Genomic DNA, 20223 nt, shown 5'->3' on the forward strand with positions numbered 1-20223 from the left:
TCTCGAGAAGAGCAGCGGCCCTCTCTTTGCGAGCGACGCTCGCGAACGTTTGCAAAGAATGCGCCGCAGAAAACATCCCACGTTCGGAGCGTGGACTCCCGATTTTCGAGCCAGGTCCTTGCGGTGTCTTCTAAGTAGAAGAACACACGACGCAGCTTTTCGTCATGGTCCCAGTGGTTGAGGGCGGCCACACGGTCGTATGTCTCTAGCCAGGACTCCACCAAATGTCACGGGGTCGTGACGTGGCCGAAGACAGGAGACTTCTTGTTGGGATTTAACTGTTTATTTGGGCGAACCTGTGCCCGGTAAACAGAAAGTCCAATTACAGCAGCAGTCTCGCAGAGATAGCAGTCTCAGACTGATAGCGGCGAACGGAGCGTCAGCCTTCGATCAACAACTGACAAGCGGCGAAGCGCGTCGGCATTTATACTCCCGCCGTCGAATGTTCTAGCGCTATCGCTGGCGGCGGCGTACGTTCCAGAACAATCTGTACCATTCGCACAGTGGGCGTGATCTTATCGAAATGATCTACTACAGTCCGGAACCCTCTCGAAAACTGCAGGCGCGGTTTGCGCTGAGAATCGTGTGGTGTTTTGGGACGATAACAAAAACTTGGGAAATGGAACGTGGCAATATGGTGTAGTAACGCAAATTCACGGGGACGGAGAGGACAAGAAAACACGACACTCGCTTCTTGTCCTCTTCGTCCCCGTGAATTTGCGCTACTACACCATATGGTTAAATGATGTCTCACCAACTAGCCCAGCTCTCAACCCTACTGAGCTAAACCAGTCATAACTTTCATACACTGCTCCTTAAAACAAGCCGCATTTGATAACAGATAAGGCTATTGAAGTCTCATGCAGCGAACATTCTAGGTTCGCCTTTGAGACTATAAAGTATCGGCTCAAAAAAGAAGCAGAAAGGCAAGTTGGTACCAGTTGATTTATAATGCGGAAAGGGCGAAGGGCCGGCTAGCGCATGCCAAGTGCGGAGGAATAGCAGACGACGCGGGGCACGCACGATAAACCAATGCGCATGCGGCGCATTTCAAAATCTCGCCATCAGTTAGGGCTCGGCGGACCGCTGGCCACGCATTCGCGTCTTTCCTTTGACAGTGGACCGTACTGTACTGTTTATAAGATTGGATAGCCAGCACGGCAACGACAATTGATGTTTCGCGAAGATTAAGGTCTTCGCCTAGGCTATACCTCTGAGGTAGAATATTTGATTGCCACGCAGAATGCTGCTGGCACTATATTTATTCGGTAGCGACATGACGGCGTCTGACGTAGCCGTGCCGTCGTCACTGGGTTAATGAGAGGACGAACACAACCGAGGAAGCGAAACGCCGAAGCAGGGCGGTGGCCGTGGTGTCCAGCCAGCCAAAATAGATGTAGATTCTAAACTTGTGGCTCACACCCACCCTGGGGGATCAGCCAACAATCAGGTCGCTTAACAAAAAAAAAACAACGAATGTATATATTTACATAATATTGAAATAAAATAAAATTAACAGATATATTGATTTTTGTAAATTACTCATGAGAAAAAATTCAGATGCATAAGTTCCTACAGAATGAGCAATAAATGATATCAAAGAGAATTTATTCTATAGCCTACATGAGAACCTTTTAGTATTGAGGTTATTAAGTAAATCTCTTAGACGTTACAATGAAATCTTGCACGGCCATGCACACTTTCCCGTTGCGTGCCCTAGGGTATGTGCACCTAGGGATAGTAAGTTTGACGTTGTCAAAGCTAAGCCAAGGATTCGTAACGGTATTTCTAGTGATACCTTTCTTAATGCTCAAACTTTCTACAAGAGATCTCAAAATGCTCCATAGTTTCCTCTTCTCCACAAAAAAAAACTAAGTGGGGAGGGAGTCAAGCCTGCTCCAAACAAATAAAAATTTAATGGAGGAATACGACAGCGTAATCAAGTGATTAAAACTTCCAGACATCGGTTATGACATGAGGAAGTTTTCCAGGGTTTCATTAAATGGTTGAAATCCAGAGAATTTTTTAAGGATGATGTTGAAAACTCTCGCATCGTCATTTGCCTCCGAAATCTAGAAGGTACTATAAATGCTGTTGTAGGGGTAATATTGATAGCTGGTCCGTCTAATGCCGCTTTCACTAGTGCATCAGCTGTTTCATTTAGAGTTATGCCTCTATGCCCAGACACCCATACTAATTGCGCCTGGGTTAAGTGACTCGGTACTAGGGAGTTGAATTCACCTAATGCTTTCGAATGACCGGATACCGTGAGCGCGCTGCAGACAGACACAAGGAGCCTGTTATTATTACGGCGCAATTCCTTGATGTTTTCAAAGGGCCAAAAGCACCCAAACGTTGTTCACCGGCGCTCGTCGTCTTTGGCCGGCCCTAGCAGAAGCACGGAAGCTTGGGCTAGTTTGTAAGACATTAGGTTCTTGTTTTGGGCACTTCAAGGTTGTTCCCTAGCACTTTGATACAGTTCTATGCGTTCGTTGGGTCAACACCGCCGATGCAAGCTTTTAGGGACGAATATCTTTAGGGCGGACATAGTTCGTGTCCATCACGCCCCACAAAACCCATGTCGAAACCTGCACAAGAAAAAGCGAAAACATATCTGTAAACAACCTACTTTATGTGTAATAAACTATACGACAGCACAATGCATGATCCCCCGCACCGTCCTTCTCTCCGTCTGTCCATCCATCCGTCCACGCGTTATTTTTGCTTATTTTATGTGTAAGTCTTTCACTCATGTTCTGTGTAGCAATGGCGTTGCGCGACCGGGCCAAGTAAGTTCTTGCTCGTGCGGCCTGCACGAGCAAGAACGAGCCTGCATGAATTAAAATGAGGGCCCTCTGCTTTTAATTTTCTAAGAATACGTGTACCCGCACTAGTTTTTAGGGGCGAAGCTCCTTAAAGCGGCACCCGTTCGTCCCTCGTAGTAGTGCGTAACCAGTCTTACGCTTTGACCTGCATGCAAGGTGGTGCCGGTGGGAGATTTTTCCTGTGCGTTGTTGAACATCAAAAAATTCGCAGCGTGCGCGTTAACTAAAAGCCGAATTCTCCTGTCTCTAATTCCCCATTAGCAGCCATTGGCATGTACATTGAGCACTATCTGACAAGAAAAGGTTGCTACGTTATACTCGCTGGGCGTAACCTCCTTGGTTTTAGAAAAGTTTAGCGAGCGTTGAGCAGCAGTGCCATGAACACGGTGAACTAGTATACACCATGAACTCGAGGTGGTTAAAGGTGGGAAGTAGACACGAAGCGCAAGCCGTAAGAAAGTGTGCGAGTGCCACCTCTCATTCAGTCCTTGGAATGTCCGCTGGATGGCGGTGCTTCTATATGGGGAACGTATGATGAAAAGATGCGAGATAATGGTACTTAAAGTGTTGAATAGATGAACGAACAGACACACAGACAGGTGCATGGACGGACACGCAGATGGGCTGCACGAACGGATGGATGCATGGACGAACGCAGGCGCGGATGCATGGACGAACGCACAGATGGACGTGTGAACGCACGCACAGACGCACGCACGGACGGTCACACAGGCGGACACATTGACGGACGGAAGCAAGAAAGAATGAACGGACGGATGCTTCACCCCAATCTCCATCATTCCCCCCGTGGATATGCTGCCATTTTTTTAATTATCCACAAAATGTCGCACAGTCCACCAAACTATGGCGCTAGCTGACAACGTGTCAGCGCTACGGAGATGTTTCTGCTATAGCAGAAACATAGAAAGATGCGTGTAAATGTTGAGCCAAAAAGGTTTCTTTCTATGCTCACTTGAACCACCACTGCGCCGCCAACTCACTCTTTTAAATAATGTGGTTGATTTCTATGATACAGTAATCGTATAAGACACGAAACGTGTATTCACAGTTCAATGCTTACATTGATATATTAGTGCTGACCCACAGGTCGCGGGTTCAAACCCCGGCTGCACTTCCGATGGAGGCAGAAATGCTGTAGGCCCGTGTGCTCGTTGAATTTGGGTGCACGTTGAAGAACCCCAGGTGGTCTAAATTTCCGGAGCCCTCCACTACGGCGTCTCTCATAATCATATGGTGGTTTTGAGGCGTTAAACCCCACATATCAAACAATACATTGATACATTAGTGCACCTTTAGAGCAGACATGTTGACACCTCACATCTTCTCCATCATAGCAACCGAGATCCAGATGCACCATCCGGAGACACTGCATCGCAGGCGCCGCAACAAATCACACTTGAACCGCAGGCGTTCGCAAGCGAAACCGGGCGGGTTTCAACTCACGGTCCGCTGCAGCGACGGGAGCGTGGTTTGCAAGCCAGCGACCATCCTGTGGAAGCGCATGCGGCGTCGTGTTGGCGAGCACCGTCCTGCTAGTAGGTCGCTTCACCGAATATACGATAATTTCGGTCCTCCATCGGTGTGCGTATTGCAGCCAGCTGGGCCATGATGCGCTCAACTTCAAAACGCCAGAGACAGAGTTCTCAGCTGGAGCCGTGAACGTGCGAACCTACAAGGCGGTTACGTAGGCTCCCTCGTGCGAAGGCTACCTCGCTCTCCCTGGCGTGTTTATCGCTGCACTGAACTCGCGAGTGTCGCCAGTCAACGCCATTATCTTACGGCGGCGCTTCATGCAGCAGTTCTTGTAGTCGGTGTCATCACGCTCGTATCAATAGACGGCAGAGATACGCCATTGGGGCACATGGAAGCACGCTGCACACGCACAACGCGAAAGACAAAGCAGCACACAACTGCATCAGCACTGCGTCATATCAGTGCGCTGAGCACCTAGAAAATAGCGCCTCCGTTTGTGGCCTCCGAAATCAGCTCCAGAAACTTTATCAGAGGCGACGCTACACTATAGTGCCTAGAGCATATTCTAGGCACTATAGCCGCACTGTGTTTCAAGTAGGGCCCACGCCCTGAATCGGTAGGGCGCTCTGATGGTGTCAGCGTCCGTTGGAGTCAACGTGCCTACGTGGACTATACAACAGTGTTCTTGTCGGTGTTAAAGGGACCCACAACCGATATTTATGGCACTCGTTTTCTTGAGTGCAACGAAAAGCTCACCAGCCAGAGCTTGTAATCACGGAATGGTAACGCAGAAAACGCTGTAGAACATTTATAATCAGAATGTTTCGATTTGCAGTCTTAAACAGACATGCTGCAAACAGAGGATGAGATCGCGATTCTACGCCAGCAGTGAGGAAAAGTCGATGTACAAACGTAATGTCATGTTTGTCAAGTCCCGCGACCACTGCTTTCTAGCGTGCTAAATTACACTACAAGAGTTACAGTACTTTCCCGGGCTTCTTATGCAAGTACTTTTGGCCGTGCACGGGTAGCTTTTTCGACTTAAGCCAAGTCGAGCCAAAACAAGTCTTCGAAAACGACACAGCACGTTTACACGCGATCGACGACTCACGCACAGTAGTTGACGTTCGGCCGTTCTTGGTCGGCTTCCATGTCATCGCTTGAAAACGTGAGCGATTTAGAAGAACGAATTTTGGCTCGCATGCAAGCGCAAAATTAGGACCCCTATCAAGTAGCGCCAGAGCGACATGTTTCGACAGACGATAGCGGTAGCGACGAATCCGAGGGACCGCCAACAACGCCATCACCAGCCGCACGCATGAAGCAATTGTCCACAGAGGCTGACGGCATTTCGCGCGCCGCAGCGATCACATTCAAAAGCTCCCGTGCTATACAGTGGAAGCGCCGCGCGTATGCACAACTGCACCCGTTTCGCTGCAGAGGCCACGAAAGCAGCGCCAGTTTTCATTCTGTGCTTCTTTTACCCCGTAAACCGCATAGAAACAAACGAAAATGAACAATAACATACATATTCAAAATGTAGGCCCTTATTTCGGTGCGCTTTAAATATTCACAACGAAGTTATTAGGACTTCATAATTGCGTTTCATGGCTCTGGCGCTATAGGGGAGCGGCATGCCGGTTTTGGTTATTTTTGAACGCGATTTAAATATACAAATCCTGCTCAGATCGCAAAAAGTACACTGTCACCTGTCACTATAATTCATGCTCTTTTATTTTTCACCGGAATCTAATCACTCGTTCAGGCCAGTTGTGGGTCCCTTTAAAGAGCCACTCACCAGGTTAGAAAATTTTAAGCTGACAAGCGCTACGCGTAGATGGGGCGCTCACAATCACGTCTTCCAAAATCACGTCTTCCAAACAGTGGCACGTGACATGGCGAAAATTATTTAACACGACCTGCGTATTTTCTGTAATTTGTTCTTTGAAGAGAGTAAGAAAACTTGAGATAAATAATGAGACGTAATAAGGGATTGTGCACACCTTTTTTTCCCATTCCCCCCCCCCCCCCCATGAACCGCAACGAGATGCGGGGATCATGTGCCAGTGTTTCGCATGCGTTCGTGTGCCCGCGGTCAGCGCGTCAAGCAGACGACAGCCGCGGAAGCGAAAGCAACGTTCCTACGCGTTCGCGCACTCATTGTGGCCATCGATTCTACCACGTCTAAACCAGCGTTTCCAAACCATCCCACAGAAACGGGCAGTAGCCAAACCATCCCGCAGAAATAGGCAGTAGCCAAACCATTCCACAGAAATAGGCAGTATATCAGGCTGGTCAACAAAGCAACGCCGCTCGGGGTTGGGCTTGTTCGTACACGTCGTGCGCATGTTACCTCTTGATCGGATGCCGGAGAGGGTAGGGAAGAGATTTGGCTTGCGAAGGCTACGCGGGCGAGCGGCAAAGGCTTCAAGCTCGCCTCATCCTCACTCCACATCGCGCACACAACTTCCACGGTGCAACTAAAATTCTTCATGGTGAGTGGCCCTTTAAATGCCTGTTCTTCGCTCTTAGGCGGCCCCAGCCTCAAGAACGCTGGTACAAAGCAGAGTGTGATAAAGCGCAACTGAAGATTTCTTCGTAAATGAGCCGACGGCACACTCCGCAAACGCCCGCCTTCAATCGCCGTGACCCGAAAGGTCGTCGGTTGTACCCACAGGTCTTCCAAAATCGCATCATAAGTTTTTTTTCCAGTTTCTTTCTTTGTAGTGCGTGCGTGTACCTTTTACAATGCCATATCTGTGATGAAAATGTGTCATCGGATTCTTGGTGGTATCCGGCATCAAACACTTTAGTTTTAAAAAATTACACATTTTGTAAGTTCTAACGTGTTCAGCAAAAGCCTGTGGCCAGTCGACGCGATGTCTTCTTCGTTTGGCTTTGTCTTGTGTGAGCGTGTGTGTGTGTGTGTGTGCATGCGGGTGTGCGTGCGCGCGCGTGTGTATTTGTGTGTGTGAGCGTGTGTGTGTGGGCGTTTGTGTGTGTGCGCGTGCGAGCGTGTGTGTGTGTGCGTGCATGCATATGTGCATGTGTGAGCATGTGTGTGTGTGCGCCGTGTGTGTGTGTGGTGTGTGTGCGCGCGTGTGTGAGAGAGTGTGTGTGTGTATTTGTGTGCGCGTGTGTGTGTGTGGTGTGCGAGAGCGTGTGTGTTTGTGTGTGTGAGAGCGTGTGTGTGTATTTGTGTGTGTGAGAGCATGTGTGTGCGTGCATGCGTGCGTGTGAGAGCGTGTGTGTGCGTGAGCGTGCGTGCATGCGTGTGTGTGAGCGTGTGTATATGCGCGCCGTGTGTGTGTGTGTGTGAGCGTGTGTGTGTGCGCGCGCGCCATATGTGTGTGTGCGTGCATGCGTTTCCATGCGTGTGAGAGCGTGTGTGCGAGCGTGTGTGTGTGTGTGCGTGCATGCGTATGTGTGAGCGTGTGTGTGTGCGTGTATTTGTGTGTGCGTGTGAGCATGTGTGCGTGCATGCGTGTGTGTGTGCGCGTGTGTGTGAGAGCATGTGTGTGTGTGTGTGCATGTTTATTTGTGTGTGTGCGTGCATGCATATGTGTGAGCGTGTGTGTGAACGTGTGTGCGTGCATGGGTGTGTTTGAGCGTGTGTGTGTGTCACGTGTGAGAGCGTGTGTGTGTGCGTTTGTGTGAGCGCGCGTGTGTGTGAGCGTGTGTGTGTGAGCGTGTGTGTGTCAGCATGTGTGTGTGTATTTGTGTGTGTAATTGTGTGTGTGTGCGTGCATAGGGTTCGGTGTAGTGTTGGGGGAATCCACAATCTTGGCTCGCTTCTCCGAACCGCTTGCAGACGCACCTGCTCTATCTTCTGTGAAAGACAGTCGAACTAGCTAATTCTGCTAAAACCGCACATACTGTATGTCACGGCCGGATCATCCAGGGTTCAAATGAACCGGGCCCTACGGTTTCAGCCCCCCCCCCCCCCAGGGCCAGAAAAAATGGCAGACTGTTGTTTCGTTCGAAGAACTCTAACCCTCCTGCTGAATTCTCCTAATAGCAACATTTATTTTATTAATCAATATAGGTGCTTCTAAGAGCTTGTTCGTTGCATAACGTGCATAATATTGAAGTCAACTTGTCAAATCACAGTTGTGCAGTCTGTAGTAAAATCCTTTCAGTCGTTCAAGACCATGCATCGCGTAGAGAAAAAGAGCTGATCCAGCGGATAGGCACATGAATTCTCGTCAGGCCTATCCTCAGCAGCTACGATCCAATACGCAATGCGAAGGGGTATAGAAAGCGTTTCCTGTTTGAAATATCATTTAAAGCTCTTGATATTTAATTTGCCTAAAATTTATTATTTTAATTTTAATCCATCAGTATTACTCGTGATCAGTATACATATACAAAGTGCATATAGCACTATATCGAAATACTGTCATAGAAGAGCTTAAATGTGTGTTGTGTGAATTTAAAAGTAGCTAGACGAATGGTAGCGTATTTAATGTAAGTACGAGCGAACAGTTTCTGAAAATGGCTCACCTGTCAACTTCGACAGAACTCACGCAGAGGCAACTAAAGCGTGCACTACCGAATCAGTGAAGCTGAAGCAGATAGACATAGCTATTTTGCGCAAAGGCACTCCCCGATTTTCAGTGAAGATGTCCTTTCTTGAAATAAGGGTAAACAACGCAATAAGTTTAGACGAATGGAAGAAATGCCCACGGTGCTTGGACTGCTCCTCTAAGTGTCGTATGCATTCCTTCTGTCCGTCTTAACTTCTCGCACAGTTTGGTCTTCTTTTAGTATGATCCACGAACCAGAAAATTCTTAATGCTGTCCATGTGTTTTTGTCTCCCGATATGGTTAATTATTACGATAACAATCTCTCCACGTGCTCCACAAGAAAGAAAACTCCCAGGTGATATTAAACACTCTGCAGAGTCTCAGAATAAGTATTGCATGTGTTGTTTGCAGATAAATCTTTTTTAAAAAGCGATAAGTCTCAAGCATCATGGAGTTTCCTATATATCCATTAGAGGGAACTGTGGTGCTAGTTTATATGGGAGCTTTAACGCGTGATGCTTCAGCGAGCATGGAAATGATTGGTAGTGCACAGATTTTTCTTATCTTTGTACTATCTGACTCTGTGTGTGTTTGTGGGATTTAAAGATGTTCTGTCACGAAAAAAAAATCTGCGAATGTTCAGCTGTTGTGCTTCACCACCTTAAGCTTTTAGGCTTACCATTTGAATAGGGTCGCAAAGTTCAAATGAGTTCAATTTTAGGAAACTCTTTGTCAAGAAAGACCAGATGACGAATTGGGAAGGAAAGGGCACGAGGGGCCCTCCACACTGTTAATACGACCCCTAATATAGTGTGTATGCTTCGTTATGTGAATGGCGTAAAATGTGATAAGTTTGTGTGTTAGGTCATAATATCCCTTGTTTCGGACATCCCATGGACATTGTTGTGATAACGTCCCCTGTACGTTGGGCCTACTCGTGTGTCCGTTCATTAATGTCTGTATTCACGTCCAATTGTTTCTCACGTATACTACGTCGAAATAACTTTTTTCTAAACTGATATGGCCGCATCAGGATCGGGAAGGCTCACTGCTCTCCCAGAGTTGAGTACTCGAAATCGTTGAACATTTCTACTAATACACGAGAGTTTGATGCCATCAAAACTCGCCGGTACCAGACAATGCCTCCAAGTTCGCAGGAATATTCATGTCTACATATTTCTCTTTGTACACCCTCCGCCTTCTCTTCTCTTTTCTTCCCTCTTGCAATATAGGAAAGACACTGCACAGCAAGCGTGCTGGGACAACGCTTGCCTTCTGATCTGGAGGTAGCTGGTGCGAATCTCGCCTCGCCGAAGTTTATTTCTCTCACTCGACCATATAAATTATTGCCTTCCACGCCGCACAGATCGGAGCACGTGCTCCAGGCAGGGGAAGGGGACAGCGATGAAGAAAAAGACTAGCCAGAATATTTTTAGGGGCTCCAGGCTTGTCCGATGTCCGGCACAGCACATGCAAGGTACGCGATGAAGATAACGACCATGGGGCATTCTCCTGCCATGGATGAGAACTGGGGTAAGGCGCGAGAAGCGGCGGCGCAACGGCAACTAGATTGTGCAGTATATGGCGTCTAGATACGCTCCACTGGCGATCTATAAGCCATACAAATTAACATATCATTGTATATAACTGCTGTGCTCGTCCAGCGCCTGAGAAACTCCGAGTCTCAATCGCTGTCACTCCAGCATTCCCACTCTATAGCCTGTCCCAAACATTGTATATAACTATACACCACTTTATCGTTCATTCACATACGCGAGTGAGCCACGTCACGGGTGATATACGATATCACCGAACAATCCCACTGGTTCACCCACTCATCGTCACTCACTTTGTGGACATGCAGTGTTTTTAAATGCGAAGCATTTCTTAGCGAACTTCGGCGACTTAGAGTATCTTTATCTATCTATCTATCTATCTCTATATCTATCTATCAATCAATCAATCAATCAATTAATCTATCTATCTGTCTGTCTATCTAGCTAGCTAGCCAGCTGCTTATGACTTTTAGCTCTCCTAACGGTTTCGGTAATGGTATCGATACCAAACTTGGTATGGCATATTATGAATGTATGAGTAATATAGGTGACTGGTCATAACACGAAAATCATTACATTTATGTCAAGAATATCAGGACTTACATTTCATGGTCTTGCGGTGGTTTTTGTTCACATGACAAGTCACAAAACTGGTATGGTATGACATGACTGCACGGCGAACACAAGTGACATGCCCTAACATGAAAATATAGAGATGCGTGTGATGTAACGACATGACATGACAATGTGACAACATGACATCATGCTGCGCTTGTGATGCGCTCGCGGCCGTTTCGCTAGCTTTAGATGTGCCAAACTCGGAATTGCGCGACGGGATCGGACAACCTAGGTAAATGACACATCCAGACATGATAATCCCGACATGCGTGACATGTAACAACATGACTACATGCCATACTGATGATGTGATCGCGGCCGTTTCGCTGTCTTCACATTTGCCAAATTCGGTATTACGTGACGCCAATGGATGACGAAGGTATGTGAGTGATGCAAACATAATAATCATGAGATTCGTGTCATGTGAACACGTGACTACATACCACAGTCAAGGCGCCAATACATTTCGACGTGACGCGGTGCACGAGCTCACCAGCGCTCATTTCGTCGCGTCATGCCGGTGTTGCCACGCCAGGCTCCGGTCCTGCAGTATACTCGCAGGCGCGTGTCACTCTGCATTGCTTTGACGCATGCGCGTTTTAGCGCGTCCGGCATCCGTCCGTCATGAAAAGAGGGAGGCGCAGTGTTGTCTGGGTAACGCATTCGCGCGGTTGCCGTAGGGCCGCGCCGACGTAAGCAGGTCGCACCTGGCGTCAGACTAGAGTGCTCGCGCTTTGCAAACGTAGCGTCGCTGTGCCGAGCGCGCGCGTGCGTCAACGCTACATTGGAGTATATTGAGCCCTTCATGATGCGCTTGCCGCCATTTTCATAGCTCAACATATAAGAAATTTGGTGTTACAAGACGTCAATGGATGACGAAATATATGACTAGTAGACATGATAATCTTGACATGCGTGTTATATAGGAACATCACAACATACTACGCTCCTAGCGTGCTCGCGGCCGTTTCGCTAGCTCCACATATACTAAATTTGGTATCGCGTGACGTGAATAGATGACGAAGGTAAACGACACATCCAAACATGATAATCATGACACGGAAGTCATGTACGGCATTGTTTACCTCCACCTCGTAACGTTGTGCTGATTTCAAAGTGGCATTGCAAGATTTCTCATTCGTGTTTCGCATATCATCGATTCCCACTGCACGTGGAATCTGCGAAGTTTTCTTTATAAATTTCCGAAGTTTTTTACTCAATCATTAAAAATGCGAAGCATTTCTTAGCGAACCAAAAGCACGTTTAGCATTCCTTCCTTCTTTTCTTTTTTTTCATTCCATCCATCCATCCATCCATCCATCCATCCGTCTCTATCCATCCGTCCGTCTCTATCCGTCCGTCCGTCCGTCTGTGTGTCTAAAAACAGCCCGAAACACAAGAGACACACGGAACGCTCACTTACAACCAAGATTTCGTTCTATACATATACGCAACACAAAACGAGGGAGAGAGGAACAGTGACGTGAAACTTTTGTTAATGGAATATTTGTATCCATCTGAAAAAACTGTCATGAAGCATTCGTCCACTTGACAAATACGCAACTTTCCTGGTGAGGAGCGCTAACAAAGCCACAGTCGCGCACATATCACCGTTATTGTCAATGCAGGACGCCTTGTAAATCTCTTGTGCTCGTTGATCACTGTATCGTCGAAGTGTTTGCACTGTATTCGCTTTGTTGGTCATGGACTAATCGGCCCAAATAAACACTTCAGTGCAGCAAGATATATTTAAGCATTGCCCAAGGATCATCGCATCGTGCACTTCATTTCGACATCAGTTGTCGAACTTCAGTGACCAGCCCTTTGAACACCTGCAATGTAGATACTTTTCACTTGTGAACCCACGACTAACTAGAAAAATACACTGATGCAGCTCGTAACGCTTGGCGCGAAGCCAAAAATGCAGCATAGACTCACCATCTGCTTCTCAAGACACGAGGTTTTTATTTCATTATTAATCTAAAAGTCGTTAAGACAAAAACTAAGTTCACCACTGCTTCTTTAGTCAAGCAGCTGATATATCAGCTTCTTGCTCTCGTTCTCATGTCGCTGACGCAGTAATCTATGCCAAACTGATATTTTGATTGATTGAAAATATCAGCTACAATTGGAGAGGTCATCTCGGCAGCAGATCTCCTGCGCGACAAAATCCCGCTCATGCTGCATTCGGAAATAATGCTCTCCCCGAAGGCCGTCCGGCTTATGACGTCAGCCGTCACGCCGATTAATGCGGGCTTCGAGGTGAAAATGCCCCAGAGTCGTGCCCGTCTCTCAGCATCTGGCACTCACAAGAATTTCACATTCAGCAGACGACACGTTTTGGCAATGTTCGAAAGTGCAGCCATTTCCCCCCGCACATGTTTTTCGGTCACGGGCGTCAGGTGTTTTCATGTTACCTGGACAGCACGCAAAAACTACCACCGAGTGTGTGACCGTAGCTGCTTGTTCTCACTTCTCGATGAGGTATATACTTGCTCTCAGATATGAGGCGAATTTTGCACAAAACGGAGAATTTCGCGCACAAGATACCGCTGTACTCCTTCGGGTGACAAGGTGCCCTATTCGGGAGAGAAACAAACAAGTGGAAGACCACGCACAAGTCTCGCTTCTTCAACGGAAACCGCAATAGAAACAGCCCAGTCGGTGACACCTCTCCACACTAGTCACACCTGTGCAGGCACGAGCGAAATGAACAAATCAAGCGTGCAGGCAAAGACAAAAAAAGCTTCGCGAGAGCTCATCGGCAGAATATGACACCGTTCCGAGACAGGTTTCAGCGTCATTCGGCGTGCGCTTTTTATCGCTTTTCCGGCCCGTGAGCGCTATAGGCGGGCCAGTGTTGACGCTTACCTTGGAAGCCTTGAGCGCTGACGGCTTGCTGGCCGTATCCGCCCAGAGCTTGAGCCGCACGCTGCGGCCGCCGGGCGGCGGGTATCCCGTGGCGAGGCCCGGCTGTTCGGGCGCGCAGCACAGCACATCGTCCACGCTCACGATCTCGGTACGCACGTTGAAGAGAGTCCGGATGCGCTCGAGGCAGCAGTGCAGCGCGTCCATGTCGCGCACCTGCAAAACCACGTCGGCGCTGCACTCCATGGCGACGGTGGTGCGTGACGACGCATTCGTCGCGGCGGTTCACCACCACATCGCTCCGCTTTCACGCGGCGCACAACACTTCACCAGCAGGGCGGCCGAGCCGTCGGGCTGCCTGCCACCACAGTCGCTGCGACGACGACGCCATGTTGGCGAGGGGAAAACGCGTCGAATGGGGCACATCAGTGGGGGCAGAGAACACCTAGTGGGGCGCCCGGCGTGCGAGGGTGCAGACGTGCCCCCTGCGGCCACCGGAGAACGCGCGCGCCGACTTGCCGCCACTTAAAGCACTAGCGCTGCATTCGCTCTCACGATGAGAGTGATCGACGTAGTACCTACCAGGGCAGAGTGGTTGTTGTGAAATTTTAAAATATCGGACTGATGATGAAAGCACAGGAAATTAATATTTAATGGTATCAAAATTTGAGGTTCATCCTGCCAGCTGTACTAACACTCGACCAGTAAGTGAGCACCTTTACAACTTGGCGCAAAGAAAAGCACAACGGAGGTTCTCTCCCACCATTTTTTAAAAGAGCCCTGTAAGAAGTTTTCAGCATGGTCATAAAACGTTGCTGATCGCCAGTAGAGACGCCTGAGAACACGCAAGCTGAACATAATAGTGCAGTACGCGGCCAAGGATTAGTAATTAATTCTCAGTGAGCTAGAAATCGTTCTCTCTCCTCGACAAATGGTGCCCAAACTCAAATGACTGAGCCATGAAGTCTACAACCACTGGAGATATATATATATATATATATATATATATATAAACAATGAAGTGCTAACATAGGACCCGGAAGTAAAAGTTCAAAAAAATCAAGCACGTAGGAAAAATTGTTTTGTAAAGGACTGACGTTTCGGCCGCGGGACCGGCCTTCGTCGGAGTGACGAATATATATATATATATATATATATATATATATATATATATATATATATATATATATATATATATATATATATATATATATATATATTTATTTATATTTATATATATATATATATATATTTATATTTATATATATATATATCTAGAGGGAGAGAGAGAGAGAGAGAAATTGGCTTGAGCGGACAAACGTGCGAAAAAGTTTATTAATCCCACATTTCAGCCGGGGTCCGGCCTTCGTCAGGGAATACATTGCAAACGTCAACGTGCTGCTTATATACATTGGGGGCCCACAACACGTGTCTATTTAATATCTAATGTCACATATATGACAGTGGCACACAAATCAACGTGCGAAACAGCGCGATGTGATAATAAATGGACTATATCACGAAATGATAATATACGGCGAAGTCTGCGCAGCAATAAAGGGCGTTTTTCACAGTCACGGAAAGGATCAACATGATAACGACGTTAAAAGGTTGGGCTCCGCACAATCTGGCTTCAGGGGTAATTGTCACAAGCACAGTGATGCGCTAAGAATACAAAACTACCCGCATCAGATAATTGACGATGCCATTAAACGTGCTAATGAAATGGACAGGAGCGAGCTCCTCCACTCCAACAAGCCTGCTCAACAGCGACCATCTACAAACCTCATATTAACGCATTCCGCATCAGCACCAAACGTTAACCACTTCTTACGAAGGCACCACAACACTCTTATGCAGAGTGACCGTCTCAAAAACATATTTTCGGAATCGCCACGTGTAGCCTATCGCCAGTCGAGAAACTTGCACAATATGCTGACTTCATCTGTACTAACTCATCCTGCCTATTACGGTTGCCACCCTTGTGGCAAACCACGTTGCAAGGTTTGCGTACACATGACCACCTCTATTTCAGCCCACAGTTTGGCGTCAAATTTCAGAATGAAAATTAAAGTTGATTACGATGGCGATACGAGTAACTGTGTGTACCTACTTGAGTGCTCAGTCTGTAAGCTTCAGTACTTAGGCCAGACAGCGACACCATTCAGACTGTGGTTCAATAACCACAAGGCGCATGTCACAACTTTTCCTAACCTACCCCTACCTGAGCACCTGAATGCGACAGGACATTCACTCGATAACCAAACAGCAACCATATTAGAATCTGGTTTTAAATCTCACCACGAACGGGAAGCACGCGAATCATTTCTCATCTAGAAATTTAAAGCACTGTCATTCGGCATTAACGAAAGCTCAGGAAAGCTGACGTTCCTGGGCGCACGTTCAGCAACCAGATCATTATGTCACCGACGAGGCTAAATTGCATATCACATGCCTGCCACTTTCATCCGTTTCTAGCCTGTTACCTACAATTCTGTTATATTTCATTCTCATGAATGCCATGTACCTCAATTTTACCTAAGTGTTTTTTTTATTTAAATCACTATTGCCACATAATTCAGCTATGTTTTCTTTATATTGCTGTTCTCGTTGCTTTACACCTGTTTTTTTTTGTTAGTTCTTTTAGCGCATTGTTGCTGGTTGTTTACCTATGTTTCTTGTTAGTTCATCGAGCTGTTTTAACGCAATGTTGTTAGATGCATTCGCTGTACATAATCACCCATGTTATCATGTTGATCCTTTCCGTGACTGTGAAAAATGCCCTTTATTGCTGCGTAGACTTCGCCGTATATTATCATTTCGTGATATAGTCCTGTCATTATCACATCGTGCTCTTTCGCACAATGATTTGTGTGCCACTGTCATATATGCGACATTAGATATTAAACAGACACGTGTTGGGGGCCCCCGATGTATATAAGCAGCACGTTGACGTTTGCAATGTACTTTCTGACGAAGGCCGGACACCGGCCGAAATGTAGGATTAATAAAAGTTTTTGCACGTTTGTCCGCTCAAGCCAATTTCCATTTATCACTGGATCCACAGAAGACACTCGCTTGATATATATATATGAGTGGGCACGAGAGCAGTGGTCTCTGCACAGCTCTAAGCCGCTATTTCTTCACCATGCAGGCCTTCTTTGCGAACATCCTGCCGTGGTTATCAATTTGCTCTGCTGGCTTGGCGCATGTAGGTGCGCCGCTACCGACAATGAACCTCGTCAGCGTAGCCGATCAACACATGCCGAGCTCTGACGCCCCTTGGGTGCTCTTTGAGGATCCACCAGCCCCATCGACGACAGCAGCAATCGCCACCGACAGTTTTAAGAAGCAACACCTGGACACCGCCTTCAGTGGGCACGAGAGCAGTGGTCTCTGCACAGCTCTAAGCCGCTATTTCTTCACCATGCAGGCCTTCTTTGCGAACATCCTGCCGTGGTTATCAATTTGCTCTGCTGGCTTGGCGCATGTAGGTGCGCCGCTACCGACAATGAACCTCGTCAGCGTAGCCGATCAACACATGCCGAGCTCTGACGCCCCTTGGGTGCTCTTTGAGGATCCACCAGCCCCATCGACGACAGCAGCAATCGCCACCGACAGTTTTAAGAAGCAACACCTGGACACCGCCTTCAGTGGGCACGAGAGCAGTGGTCTCTGCACAGCTCTAAGCCGCTATTTCTTCACCATGCAGGTGTGTACTCCTTTACTACACGCTAAAAAATCTGACAACCGCTGTCTACTGCTGTTCCCGTGCCCACGGGTGTTGTGCGAGACTCTGTGTGAATGTTTTTCAATGGCTCACACCTTGCTTTGTTCCGGCGACATTGAGACTAACCCTGGACCCAATACCCGTGCCACAACACAACAAGAATTTCATGAGTTACCCGAAAACCCTGCCGAACAAATGAATGTCTTATTCCATATGTTGAAAGACGTGCACTCGCGTTCGTTACAGAGCTCACAGTGTCAGTCTGAGCTTGCTATTGATGTAAAAGCAATTAAAGCCGGACAAAAAAACATTCACGTTGAAATTACTGGTATCCGGAAGCGGCTTGACGAATTGGAAGAAAAATCGATCAAACTGGATACTATGACTGAAGAATTAGCAAGTGTGCAAAAAGCCGTAGAAGAACTAACCGACGAGAATAACCACGTGCAATCTAGACTAACCGAGCTAGAGGACAGGTCCAGAAGGGACAATTTAATCTTTCATGGTGTTCCAGACTCTAGAGAAACGTGGCAAGAAACCGAGGCGAAATTGACGAATTCTATTTCTGCTATTCTTGACAGTTTTTCCAGCGAGTCATTTCAAAGGGTGCACCGTTTGGGTAACCCTTCACCCACTAAGTGCCGCCCCATCGTCGCCAAGTTCACTGACTTCAAAACGAAAGAGAAAGTGCTGTCACTGCGCAATCAACTAAAAGATAAGAATATTTCAGTAAGCGACGATTTCTCTGTGGCAACGAGGCAGGCACGTAAAAAACTTATTGACTTTGGGAAAGCTCAGGCCGGTTCTTCACCACTTAAGCTGCGTTACAACAAGTTACTACTAAATAACAAATGTTACATGTATTTTCCCGAGTGCGACAAAGTTCTAGAGGTGAAAAAACGTACCAATTATGTCAATAATGCGAGAGCTTCTTCTTCTGTGAACACGACTACATAGGGTTGCGCGAGGGGAGGTGACCACAAATCAAATCTTCAGGTATCTGTCGTTTTTTCTAACGTTAGAAGTGTACTAAATAAATATAATTCTTTATCATCAGCTATTGATACATGTAGCGCAAAAATAGTCGCATTGACTGAAACTTGGCTCCATGCGCATGTCCGCGATCAAGAAATCTTTGATGACGCAACCAATTTTCACATGTACCGTTGTGATCGGACAGTGCGCAGGGGAGGCGGCGTTCTTCTGGCAGTCTCAAAAGACACTCCTTCTTCCTGTATTCATATTAACACTGAACTAGAGCTAGTCTGGGCTATAGTAACCATTGGACACCATAAGATAATATTAGGTGTATGCTATCGTTCTCCCTCTTCACCTTCAACATTTGTCGATGAACTTCACGACGCAATTAATATAGTTTGCACACGATTTCCATCACATCCCCTGTTTCTCCTCGGAGATTTTAACTTTCCTAGTATAATGTGGAACGCATACGCACCCTACTCTTTACCGTCTTCGCCGCAACCAAATGAATTCATTAACCTATGTTCAACGTTTTCCCTGACGCAAGTAGTGGCCTTACCGACTAGGGCAACTACTAACAGTGCTAGCATTCTTGATCTGATACTAACAAACCGACCAGACTTTGTTACCGCTATAACCTACGCACCAGGTATCAGTGACCATTCTTTACTTTCATTTTCATTTAATGCACCCTGTCCTAATAGAGATAAAAAAAAGAAAAAGATACGGGACTATAAAAAAGCCAACTTTGACAAGATAAACAGTGAACTAGCAACTTTTCTAGACATATTTCTAAGCAGTTTTGATACCCGTTCAGTGCAGTGTAACTGGGATATGTTTGCAGATGAAGTTGAACAACTAACCAATAAGTATATCCCTTGCCGTACTATCACAACTAACGCACGTGCGCCATGGTACAACGCGTACATCAAACGCTTATCTAACCGAAAGAAACGTTTTTATCGTGCAGCAAGATGTTTACCCACTAACCACCCACGCTGGGCTGCCTACAAATCTGCATCATCCATCTACATATCTGCACTAAAATCCGCTAAAGACAACTTCCTCACTCAAGTCCTGCCGTCTATGTTACAAACAAATGCAAAAAAATTCTGGCGAGTTATTAACCCCCTATCTGACAATCATATTTCCTTGATCGATTCATCCGGTAACGAAATTAGTGAAGCCCTTTGCGCTTCTGTTCTCAACGATTCTTTTATCCAAAACTTCTCCGTAGATAGCCATAATGATTTACCTAGCGCAACCTTGCACAATTATTCACCCATGTCATCCGTGATTATCGAAACTCCTGGAGTTGTACGTCTCATTGAATCACTTAAGAACGATTCATCTCCTGGTTATGATGGTATTAACACAAAATTTTTAAAAAATACTAGCGCTTATAGTTCCATTATAGTTACTAAAATTTTTCAACAGTCACTAGATACTTCTACTATTCCTAGTCAATGGAAAATCGGAAAAGTCGTTCCACTCCATAAATCTGGTAATAAACACTCTTCGAATAATTATCGTCCCATTTCTTTAACCAGTATTTGTTGTAAAATGCTCGAGCATATAATATTTACAAACATAGTCAATTTTTTAGAATCAAATTCATTTTTCA

The 20223-nt window shown here is 46.6% G+C and overlaps 1 protein-coding gene across 3 annotated transcripts in view; it reads right to left on the reverse strand.

Moving 5' to 3' along the window:
- Window positions 1–14559, reverse strand: part of LOC119173590 (uncharacterized) — a 294126-nt gene extending 279567 nt beyond the window's left edge. For 2 of the 3 annotated variants that reach the window (XR_012895547.1, XM_075896331.1), the window contains exon 1: window positions 13892–14559. Coding sequence is in view for 2 of the 3 variants with exons in the window: in XM_075896331.1 (XP_075752446.1) it covers window positions 13892–14134 (243 nt within the window). In the remaining variant the exon portion in view is untranslated. The remainder of the gene's footprint in view (window positions 1–13891) is intronic. The other variant, XM_075896332.1, reaches the window with a different exon arrangement.
- Between the last annotated feature and the right edge of the window lie 5664 nt (window positions 14560–20223).

The sequence above is a fragment of the Rhipicephalus microplus genome, chromosome 5 (assembly GCF_043290135.1).
Source record: "Rhipicephalus microplus isolate Deutch F79 chromosome 5, USDA_Rmic, whole genome shotgun sequence".
Classification (NCBI taxonomy): Eukaryota; Metazoa; Arthropoda; class Arachnida; order Ixodida; family Ixodidae; genus Rhipicephalus; species Rhipicephalus microplus.